The 12,498-nt window shown below is 35.0% G+C and overlaps 2 protein-coding genes across 2 annotated transcripts in view; both read right to left on the bottom strand.

Moving 5' to 3' along the window:
* Positions 1–3,055: 3,055 nt before the first annotated feature.
* LOC137629824 (protein anon-73B1-like) lies at positions 3,056–8,450 on the bottom strand. Its single transcript, XM_068361472.1, has 2 exons — positions 8,242–8,450; positions 3,056–5,506 (listed from the first exon to the last, which is right to left on the bottom strand). Exons 1-2 carry the CDS (start codon positions 8,374–8,376, stop codon positions 5,390–5,392), a joined length of 252 nt encoding a protein of 83 aa, XP_068217573.1. The 5' UTR covers positions 8,377–8,450; the 3' UTR covers positions 3,056–5,389.
* A 2,746-nt stretch (positions 8,451–11,196) lies between these two features.
* Positions 11,197–12,498, bottom strand: part of LOC137623031 (uncharacterized) — a 7,530-nt gene continuing 6,228 nt past the window's right edge. The window contains exon 4 of the mRNA XM_068353659.1: positions 11,197–12,324. Within this exon, the coding sequence (XP_068209760.1) occupies positions 11,981–12,324 (344 nt within the window). The 3' untranslated portion in view covers positions 11,197–11,980. The remainder of the gene's footprint in view (positions 12,325–12,498) is intronic.

Below are 12,498 nucleotides of genomic sequence, written 5' to 3'. Positions count from 1 at the left end.
GGAACAAATTTTTCTTGGAGTAAAATATAAACAATCATTATTCAATAATTTATTAGAAAAATTGAAAAAGTACATACAGTATTAGGAAAACAATTAAATCTGGAATGTTATATTTATCAAAAAACCTAGTTTTATCAGAAAAAAAAATATAAGTAAAACCTCAATGATTTCTATATTTCACTTTCTTTGCCTCAAAATTTGATCAGTAAAATGAAACAATAATATAAAAGCCATATTCAAGCTATACAATAAACAAAATGAACCACAAATTTTGTAAGTTTTTAACTGATAACAAGATCCATCAAGTCGGCCAAGCCTCTAACACTATTAATATCTTAGGCGATGCTCAACGATGCTTGCAATGTGCAACAAGCATAAACTCAACAAACAAACAAACAAAATCCCAATCAACTGAGATTCTTTTTCTTACAAATAACAAACAACTCAGAGATTCTTATTTTTACTCCATATTTATTTCCCAGATCTATTAAAGGCTTAAAGGTCGCTCATGAATGGCAGGGGCAAGGGACAGTGACATTGCCCTATCAAGCAGGACAGTGTCATAGAGACTGACCATATATACATATGATCAGCACCCAAACCCCACTCCACCCAAGCTAGGACCATGAAAGGCCAGGCAATGGCTGCTGATGACTCGGCAGATAGACCTATAGGCTCCCTCAAAATGCCCCATCCTTAGCTCACACGCGGGACTCGAACCCCAGTCTGGCGTTCACCAGTCCGGGACGTTACCACATCGGCCACCACAACCTTAAGAGTTGATTTTTTGTGGACCTTCTACTTAGTTTGTTAATCCTATTGCGTGAATAAATAACCACATAATAAAAGTAGAAAAAAATAAACTACAAACTACAGTAACAAAAAATCCTCAGTTTGGAACCACTTACACCCAAGACATAATCATTACACTAGGTTAATCTTTTGAATTTACAGAAGAAACTCAAAATAAAAAATGAAACTTTAGTATGAAATGGAAATTATTTAGCTAAAAAATGTACAACATAGCATTTTACTACGTAATATCTAACAACACCGAAATTAGTACAATACACAAAACGTGTACTAGTCTGCCTTTATCGAAATCCTATGTGTTTAATACAACAGAGCTGCGTTAACATAATACAACCTTCAACGACTACCGACACAGTAGAGCAAAAAACGCAATTCATACAATGTATTACATGAGACAATTATGCTACTAAACTATGTGATACAAATGTCATTTCATATAAGGACACAATGTTTAAACTGATATTCAACTATTTCGATGCAAATTTCTAGATTTTATTTTAATTTCCAGATGGGTACAGTACAGTACATAATTTTCCATGGCAAATAAGGTGAAGGTTTAAACACAATAATTGATCTTGCTAAATCTTTTTATAGTTTATATATGAAATATATAATTTAATGTTAATGCTTTTAAAATATTTTATTTTAATTGTTCATTACTTCTTATATCATTTATTTCCTTATTCCTTTCCTCACTGGGCTATTATTCCCTGTTGGAGCCCTTAGGCTTATAGCATCTTGCTTTTCCAACTAGGGTTGTAGCTCCGCTAATAATGATAATAATAATAATAATAATAATAATAATAATAATAATAATAATAATAACAATAATAATACCCTTTCCTAAAACTTAGGAAAAAAAAAATGCATCATAATAAGTAAAACAAAAATAAAAGAGCTGCATAATTATTCAAAAGCTAAAGCGTATAAAGTTCCACTTGAATCCCACGAGCCAATAGCAAAACACCATAAACCTTTAAGCTTTGCCTCACCCTCAAAGCCAAAATAAAAAGTTTAATGCCAGCCAAAACTACTAAAAACTATAAGAAGCTGCAGGTAACATATCTTGCCGACCATATCTTTCATATTTTCTAGTCCGATTCAAATTGAATAAAACATTCATTTAAATATTGCAATACTGCATATGCATTGAATACATTTTTTTTTTAACTAACTTACGACTTAACCAATCAACACTTATTGACGTAAACAGATAGACAAAATTGCGTTTTGTATTTAGGTAAATGTGACCATTTGTGTGATCTTGTTGCAGTGGCGTAGAATCAACAATACAGTACAGTACTATACTAAATTTCTTTTAATGAGCCGCATTTGCACAGACTCGTAAGGGTGCCTTTTAGCTCTGAAGTTTCCTACTGGCTGATTGGTTAGAATTATTTTGTACAACCAATCAGTTACTAGGAAACTTTTCCCAGTTAAAAGGGCACCCCTGTGAGTCAGTGCAAATGAGCCTTATTTAAAAGAATTGAGTCATACTATCACAATGGGAAAAGTCTTTCCATTCCCAATAGAAAAAATTACCACTAGCAATGACCTGACCAGGAAAACACGTCTAATGATATACTAGTAATTAGTTATCCCTTCATCATTTTCTGTGTACTTTACATAACCTGTACCATCACTCACATGGACAAAAGAAAAGATTTGAATTCATCAAGTTTACAAACTGGGGAATTTCCTAACAATGTTCCTTTTTAAAAGATATTTTTAACATTTTGAATCGACATGAATACACTTCTGCTAATTATTGTATAGTTATAGAATCAATTCTGTAAATTGCCAAGTAAATACATAATAATCTAGTGCATTAACTCTGAAAAGTTTTATGATATGAGGCTCTATTTTCATTGAATAGTGTTCTGATATACAGCAAAGGGTTTTGATGACATAAAATTTTGGCTCATTGGAGTGATTAAACTTACAAATACAGGTCCTTGACTAAACTTAACCCTTTTACCCCCAGGCTATTTGGAACTTTCCAACCCTTAACCCCCAAGGTTGTTTTTTTTTTTTCAAGCACATTTTGCAGTATATTTTTTTTAAATTGCTCTAACAGCCTTAATTTTTGTCATAGAGAGGTCAGGTTGGTCTCATTCTCTTGGAAAATGCCTGAAGTTTCCTAAAAAATTATCAAAAATATGCAAAAAAAATGTAAATAGCAGTTTTTCGCAAGGACGTACCGGTACGTCCATGGGGGTAAAGGGATGAATTTTGTGAAACGTACCAGTACGTCCTTTGGGGGTAAAAGGGTTAACTGATTCTAAAAAAACTGTTTGTAAGAAAAAAGTTTGTTAAATTTTGAAATTTTGGCCAAGGATAGGCCTAACCTGCCCATGACAATAATTTCCAGCTGCAAAAGGCAAAAAATAATTGGGTTTCATATAAAATAGATATCAGGTTATTACAACTATCATTTTGCTTTCTGTATTAAATGATACAATATTATTTTTATTATAGTATTTCTTTATCTTATCTTTGTTATTTTTAGATGGATTTGTGTCTATATATACAAATGTTTGCAAGTTGATGACCTGCTGTACCAGTGAGTTAATATCACCTCATATTAAATTAAAAAACAGTTTTAACATTGGTTATTCATTTGCACTGAATAACCAATGATTCTTTAGAAAGGAAAAATGAAAAAGGGAAATATTCAGTGAAAAACTAAAAATAAATTTGCTATTGTAAGTGGAAAACTAAAAATAAGGAACATAATCTTGAATAAATTAACCCTTTGAGTACCAGCCCCTCACCAAATAATTGGGCACCCAATCATTTTGGACATTTTACTTAACTCATTTTTACACAAAAATTATACAAGATAGGACTTAACGACATTTATTACCGCATAGCTGAACAAATTCTCTTTCCATTCGTATGTAATGTTACATATTTTGTAAAATTTTCATACACGTAAATAAAAGAGAAAAGACATAATTACTGGATGTAAAATACACTCAATGGTACCGAAAGGAGTAGAAAAATCGGACGTAAAACACATCCAGTGACGTTCAAATGGTTAAATGCGGTCGGTTAGATAAATCTGGTTCACGTAAAAAGACACACTGTTAAGAAACTCTTCCTAGTAACAACACTGTTTCTCATCATGTATTGTACAGTAGACAATTACATCCTAGTTATGTAGAGTGACTCCTCGCACAGGTAAAAGCCACAATATTAAACTTACATATACCCCCTAACATGAATAATACTACAGCTAAAAGTCAGGGTAATTAACGCTTGAATAAATTCACCAATTTAACAAAAGATTCACACATCAAGTCCAAATTTACACTATTACTCGAAGTACACTTTCTAACATGATACAGTACAGATGGCTTCATTAATTTTGGTACACTTTACGGGAAGCTAAGGGGAAATTTGAGAACTCTACACTGTAGCAGGTAATGTTGTATTAAGCAAAATAAAACCTGCTGGCAATGCTATTGGGAAAACAAAGTTGCTGAGCTTGTAAACAAAAGATTAAATTCTATTTTCATTATTTCTACGAAGTATTGTATAGAAAAATATTGGTATTTGCTTGACAGCACTTCGTAAAAAGAATAAAAATTCTTTTGATCATGTGTTTACAAGTTCAGCTACTGTGTTTTGTAAGCAGCGTTACCGACAGTTTCTCTTTTGCTAAACACACCGTTACCTGTTACCAACAGTTTCTCTTTTGCTAAACACATCGTTACCTGTTACCAACAGTTTCTCTTTTGCTAAACACACCGTTACCTGTTACCAACAGTTTCTCTTTTGCTAAACACACCGTTACCTGTTACCAACAGTTTCTCTTTTGCTAAACACACCGTTACCTGTTACCAACAGTTTCTCTTTTGCTAAACACACCGTTACCTGTTACCAACAGTTTCTCTTTTGCTAAACACACCGTTACCTGTTACCAACAGTTTCTCTTTTACTAAACACACCATTACCTGCTAAAATGTAGAGTTCTCAGACGTCTCCTTTGTTTCCCGTGAGGTGTACTCGAGTTAATGAAGCCAACTGTACACCAGAAACCGTTAAAAAAGTCAAGTACAGTACACAACGTTTATAAACTTCAACAATGGTGTTTATCATCAGCAAAGTAACCATTATTATGAGTAACTTTACTTCTACATACTATATTGCACTAAAAGGCTTTAGGAAAAAAGATGAGGAAAAGACAAACTTCTCATCCAAAATGGTCTCCTGGTAGAAGCAGAAAAACTGTAACAACACTGAGTAAATACAAGGTCTGTACTAAAATATTTATACGATATATTTTGTGGTATAATATTCTGCAGCTGCCAAAGGTTGTGTACTTTTATACCATTACATGGGAAGAGTAGACTTTTTATATTTATACAAGTTTATAACCAAATAGAAGTTTTACTTAAATTCCGAGTATCTTACTTGTAGAATTAGAAAGATCCGAGTTGCGAGATTACAGACTCAATGAAATATTGCACCACATCGCTGAAAATTCTCCTTACAGGATTTATCGTAGATTTTCGAGATTCTTCTCATGAGTAAAATCACTATTAAAAAAATTCATATTCATGCTGCTAAGCTAACGCCTCTTTTTCTTGTCCTGCTTTCGGCGGTGATGCTGATTGTGGCCTCTGTGTGGAGGAGATGTATGGGGGGACCCATGGTCTGAGCCATCATCATCGCTTGAATCACCATCCTAGAAAAGAGAAAAAGAATGTTAGGAATACTGAAAAGAAGATAGGAGTTTCATTTGATTACTAAGTTATGTTTTACCCCCTGTTTGTATATGTGTGTTTGTGAACAGCTTCCTGGCCACAATTTCAATTGTAGAGTAATGAAACTTGCATGGATTAACTGTTATGAAAAAAGCTGGAAATGATCAAATTTTGGAAGGTCAAGGTCACAGTCGATCAAAATATCCAATTCACATAATCAGCCATGTTTTTGGACATCACTGTCACAGAGACTTCAAACTTAGTTCATATTTGAGTGTATCAAATCCACGCCAATTAATACATGTTAAGGTCAAAGGTATAGGTATAGACTATATTGTCAACATTCAAATCCTCAAAATTTATGTTGTCATTTTTAGCATAGTTTTAAATATTTACCCAAACAAAACTGTTTAACAATGAACAATCATCTAAGAAAACCTTGTAGTGAGATACTGGTTTTACTAGGGCTTAGTACCTAAATGTGAAATATGTGAAACTTACGTCCTTCATTGTATCAACAGGACAACTCATATTGTATTGGCCTTCACAGTTTATCAAGTAGTTGAAAAGTATTTATCTTACCTAACCTAACTTACCCAGATATTAGGCTTCAGAAATAGGGCAAATATTCATCCTGTTACCTGCAGTAAACACAAAACCTCACTGTCCTTCCTAACCTAACCTAGGATGTCTGTCCTTTGTCGGGATTAAGATAGTACCATGGTCTCAATACAAAGGTCTTCCATTGTGTTGGGTTACAACTCTCAAGTGGTGGTACACTAAAGCAAAATTTTCTATATTTCTGTACTTGTTTTTTTTTCTCAAAAGGTGTGTATTGAGAAATCAAGAGAGGCTGCAATTGCACGTGGTTTATCACGATGTTGCCTTTCCTTTATCTTCATCATGGACTTCATTTTCAAAACCATCACTATTGTCCTTCTCAAAATATATGGTCACCTTATATTGTTATTTCTCTTTTGAAGTTTAATCAGTCTGGTTTTATCTGTACGCTGTTTAGGGGTACTTTGGCTTTCTATGAGTAGAAACACTGTATAGTGTAGCAGCTCTATCTAGGTTAAGTGCAGTTACATGGGGGAAAATCCCCAATGAGCACAGACAATGATCCTAGGTTGGGTTACATGTGAATGAGAGAACTTCTTGGTTCCTATTTAACGATGCACGGGTAAATATTTACCGGTTATTTCTTATATCTATAATTATCCATACCTAGCAGCTTTTCTTATTTGGAGCTTGTATTGGATTTATGAATTTGGATCTGAACGCCTACCATTGGGGTTGGGAGGCTATTCAGTAACCAGGCTCTACTACAGTGAAATAATGCAGATGCAGTATTTAGTAAATGTTAAGAGATTGGATAGCAAAAACGAAAATATGAAGGAGCCTTTGTATATCAGCGGCCAGTTGTTTACATAAGAACACCAACTATCCTAAACTTTCCCACCTAACATAACCTACAAGCTGTGTCCTTTCCTATTTACCTAATGGAGCTGGGTTTAAAGCCCCCCTTATACTGCTGTACTCATAGCTGGCCAAAACATACTTAGCCTACATGTGGCCGCTATAATACATACACCCCAAAATGAAGCAGGAACATAAATATATAACAAGGCTTAAAGTGTGAGCAATTAGAGACCAAAAAGATGCTGCAAATATCTGTAAGTAATGCCTACAATACACCACTTGAGATGCACTGATGCCACTGGCATTTTAGGGTCAGAGGGTTTAGTCTTGGTAGAATTCTGGGACCATTTGTATATCAGCAGCTAGTACCTCCAGCGTTCACGTTTAAAAAATGGACATTAACTAACCTAAACTTACCACCCTAAACTAACCTACAAGCTATGTCCTTACCTACTGACTTAACGGGGGTGCTAACAGCCCCCTGGGACCACACTTACGCTGCCGTATTCTAAGTCAGCCGTCACCATACATACAGTTGGCCGCTATCATACATACACCCCTATCATAATATCTTTTACTGGCAACAAAATGTAATACCCATATGTATCGTACGGTAGAATACAATACCATAAATTGGCAAGTTCATGGAACCTACAAGGCTACAGCCTTGATATAAAGAACCTACATTGGCCACTTAGCCATTTTCATATATATTTTGAAAATTTATCCCACTGTAAGAGTTCCGATAGCTTTATGGCAAGTATAACTTTATTGTGGTCGATTTGGCAACGTTTCTGACTGGTGAACGCTAGACTGGATTTGAATCCCGCTCAAACTCTTTAGTATCTTTTGTCACTGCAACCCCACCATCCTTGTGAGCTAAGGATTGGGGCTATGGGAGAGCCTATAGGTATATCTGCTGAGTCCTCAGCACCCATTGCCTGGCTCTCCTTGGTTGTAGCTTGGGCTCTGATCATATGTATATATGGTCAGACTCTAGGGCAATATCACTGTCCCTTGCCCCTGCCATTCATGAGTGGCCAATAAACCTTTAGACAACGGTTCGTTATAAACTATGCTAGCCTGAGGTAACGTGGCCTAAACATACTTATGAAAGTGCTTTACACATTAAACTCGAACATAAATTTCATGCAACACACAAAGTGACATAACAGCTTACAAAAAGCCTTTAATATTTTAAAATCCGGACTATATGAATTCATGTATTTCCAACGCGTCCTTACGATGCCTCAGGGTAGATACACAAACATGGCAGCCTCCCACATCATCTTACCCGTCTGTCATCTCTGCTCGGGACGAATATCACTGCCCCGATGCACACTAGTTGAAATATGGCACCCAAGAACAACCCATATTTCAATACTTCGTCGAAAATGTCGGTTTCTGTGAGCGAAGGGTCAATTGCCATCTCGACGTTGCTGTTGATTTCGTCCAGGGCTAAAGGGCGACTTGTTGACAGTGTTACCAGATTCGTTTTGCGAAAATTATGTTTGAGTCCAGTCAAAATTATGCGTGGCAGGAAAAAATAATATTATGATAATAATGAAATTAATATTAATCAATAAATATACTAAAAATTAAGTAAAAATTATGCTATTCCAGGATATTAAACGTAAATTATACCGAAAGCCTAAAATTATTCGTTATCTGGCAACACTGTATGAGGAAAAACGTAAACAAAGAGTTATGACACCTGTGTTAGATTGATCTGTTTTGTTATTTGAATTTTGTTGACGTTCTAATAACAAGAAAAATATTACGAAATAATGTTCTCTTGTAATATATACCTTGTAATGTTAATAGTTTAAAACCTGCATTTTATTAAAAGAAAAAATATAAATCGTGTTTTAAAATAAAATCAACTCGACTGGTTTCGAGGTAGAATGGGATATAAGTAAAGATTTTTAGTTTTATTAATAATATTGTTATTTTACAGGTAAGAAAAGCTTCATTTTAGTAATAAATATAAGCTTAGAAGCTTTGTATCTATTTATAATGTGATAGAGTGGCCGCAAACTTGACAATTTGACATTGACCTTTCCTGATGATGTTCTTGAGAATTACAAATCTCCCTTTATGTGGTCAACATTTTAGGTGTTTTTCCTTTTTTATTTGAAATTAACTTCGTTAAGAAATGTTGCGATTTTATAATTTGCTTTCTTGGGAGTGCAAATAACAACACAACTTTGGACAGGACGTCCGCTGGTTATAAAAAAATGGAAGGAGATTACGTAACGAAAAAATAAACCATATATCAGTTACACTACGTAAATTATCTGTCATTTTGAACAACGGCCTAATATTTCTTGCTGCTATAGGTCTATATTTTTTACGAGAAATCAATCAGGGCACCAATGTACAAGATCGTTTGACAACAAACGTATGTGCTCATCACATCAGCTCACAGGAAACACATTCGTTCATTGGAACAACTCTTCAAAGAGTTATCTACTTATTAAAATTGAAGAATGTATCAGAGACAGTAAACTTTATCAATAAATGCCAACATTTTTTGTGAGGTGGAGACCAAACCCAGAACCCACTAAACCCCTCAAATCTATTACGGTTTTTAGTTGATCAATTGATCTTTCATACCTGGGTTAAGATACTTTACTTACTTTACTTTAAGGGCTGCTTGTCTGGTCCTATACAGCAGGGGAACACTACTCTCTATAGGACCTCCACAGTCATTTTATCATGTACGTTCGAAACCAATCAACATTTCAGACCGGATATTGCTCGTTTTATTTATTTATTTATTTATTTATTTATTGTAAAATCCACACTATCAAAGCACTTTGAGAACAAGATAGTCTTCAGTTTACTTATTTTTATGTTATTGCTGTTCTTAAACTTCTGTAATTTTTCTTTATTTTCTTTCCTCACTGGGCTATTTTTTCTGTTGGAGCCCTTGGGCTTTTAGCATCCTGCTTTTCCAACTAGGGTTGCAGCTTAGCAAATAATAATAATAATAATAATAATAATAATAATAATAATGTCTAGTGGGAGCCTATTGTATAGGCTTATTTAAAGCCTCTAGACTCTAAAGCCTACAGTAGACATACATGATGCTTTCAATAGAATTTCAGAACAGGGCCGATACGTGAACTGGGCCTACTTAAGGGAGCCAGTGAAACAGCTCTTCATTCAATACTTTGACAGACATTTGAGAAACATCAAGAAGTTTAAACCCAAAGTTCTGCCAGGTTAGGTTATAATCCCTGGTGCTTTTCGTCATTGACATTTATAAACCGTACTAGTACCTGATGGTGTTATTGAAGTCATCCACCAAGACCAGAAAAGGTTACAGCCATTGACCAGGCGGACATGAGTCTTTTTATAGTTTATATATGACATATTTGTTTTTGACGTTGTTAATAGTTTATATAGGACATATCTCTTTTGACATTACTTTTTTTAGAATGATTTATTGTTAATTTGTTCTCTTCAGTTATTTATTTCCTTATTTCCTTTCCTCACTAGGCTATTTTTCCCTATTGGAGCCCCTGGGCTTATAGCATCTTGCTTTTCCAATTAGGGTTGTAGCTTGGATAGTAATAGTAATAATATCATTGATAAATGGCAGAACCAAAGACGAACCATTTATATTGTTCGAATCTGTAATTGGATTCAGGAGTAGCTTCGACAAATATTCTCATATTTATGATATTTATAAAAAGCTGAGTTATGAGGATAAGATCGAGAGAGAGGCAGAGAATTAGATGGCGAGATAAGGTGAAGGATGATATGGAGAAGAGGTTTGGTGGAAGAGGGCGTATCAGGCAACCGACCCCTTAATGTAGGGATTGTACCAACCGTGTGTCACACGATCGTACATAGTTCATTTTGTGCTTGTATCTTCGCTCTCCCCTCGCACTAAAAAGAACCTGAAAAAACATGTCTGATTATCTCAATGGTAACGGTGTCGATTTTTGAACAGGAAATTTCCTGTTGCCTTGAGCTTTTGTATATAAAGGAGAGTGTTCAGTAATAAACTCACTCAGTTGCTTCCATCCTGTCTTTGAGTCACAACCTTCTCTCGGCTCGTCACAGGATAATGTTGAGAAAGAAGATTTCATATGATGATAGTCACATGTGAACACTTTTGAAAAAAAAGGCGACAACAAATTAACTTGGAAAAGGAAAACGAAACAGTTTTGTTAAATTTAACTTATAATTCATTTAATAAGAAAATAACCAGTCAGAGTATTTAAGCTTGGGCGTTGGGACAAGTAAAACATTTATGGCCGAGGGTACACTTGGGCACACTATTATATAAGTTTTTATATTCTATAGTACATGCAGTATCTATTTTATTTTTAATGTTCTTAAAATATTTTATTTTAATTGTTCATTACTTCTCTTGTAGTTTGAGCCCTTGGCATTACCGTTTTAAAAACATATTGGGCGCTGATCATATAATATATGGTCAGTCTCTAGGGCATTGTCCGGCTTGCTATGGCAATGTCACTGTCCCTTGCCTCTGCCATTCATGAGCGACCTTTAAAACCTTTAAAAACCAACCGTAAAAGATAATAACAAAGTACGGTAAAAATTACGGTCGCCTGCATTTTACTGAAATATGGCTGAGAACAGTATATTTTAACAGAGAATTTTCGATTAAAATTAGGTTTGTTTGGGCTCGAGCAATGTCGTCCTGATGGAAGTTCCTCAAAGGCAGCTTTCTACTTGGGATATTTCTGAAATATCCCAAGTAAAAAGCTGTCTATGAGGAACTTCCATCAGGAAGACATGACTATCTCAGCCAAAAATAGATTTTTCCTGTGTCAAAATGCGTTTTTTAATAGTGTACGTTTTCAGCTTAGTACCCTTCATTATATCAATGGGGTATCTCATACTACATTAACCTTCACAGTTGAATTAAGTTAACATCCCATACATGCATGTTCAAGTATTTTATAACAATGAAAATGCTATAGAAAAAAACTTATGTTCATATACCATTCGCAGTCATTCCCTTGGTTACTTGAAGTACTTAATAAGACTTATAGCTAAGAGATTGTACTAGTTAGTGTACAACTCTTAATGAATGAAGAAACCGCCTCAGCTTTCCCCTGTGTGAGATCAGGATGTGTGGAGTTTAAATTCTGCTGGAAAATGACGGAATCACGTCCGAACAAGCTGTCGTAATAGGCATCTAGTTCCTTGCAGACTTCGGTCTCGTCGTACGTCGACTTATTTTGTGCTTCACAAAAGGCTTCGTCTATTTCCACGTAGTAGTTTTCGCTTCTCCGGTCGCAGTTGAATCTGACAGGCTGGGGATGAGCTTCCATGTTTAGGTCGGTTCTTGATGTAGGTAGGACTTCCCTCAAGGCAGATACGGCTGCTCTGGTTTCTGTAAGTGCAGAATTTTTAGCTATTATGAATATAAGGGAATAGTATTGAGGCAGATATGGCTGCTTCAGTTTCTGAAATTACAGAATTTTCAGCTATTATAGATATAAGGGAATCGTATTGAGATCAGTTCTTGATGTAGGTGGGACTTCTTTCAAGGCAGATATGGCTGCTC

This window comes from Palaemon carinicauda, chromosome 2, assembly GCF_036898095.1.
Source record: "Palaemon carinicauda isolate YSFRI2023 chromosome 2, ASM3689809v2, whole genome shotgun sequence".
NCBI lineage: Eukaryota > Metazoa > Arthropoda > Malacostraca > Decapoda > Palaemonidae > Palaemon > Palaemon carinicauda.
This window is presented reverse-complemented; position numbering and strand designations above follow the sequence as displayed.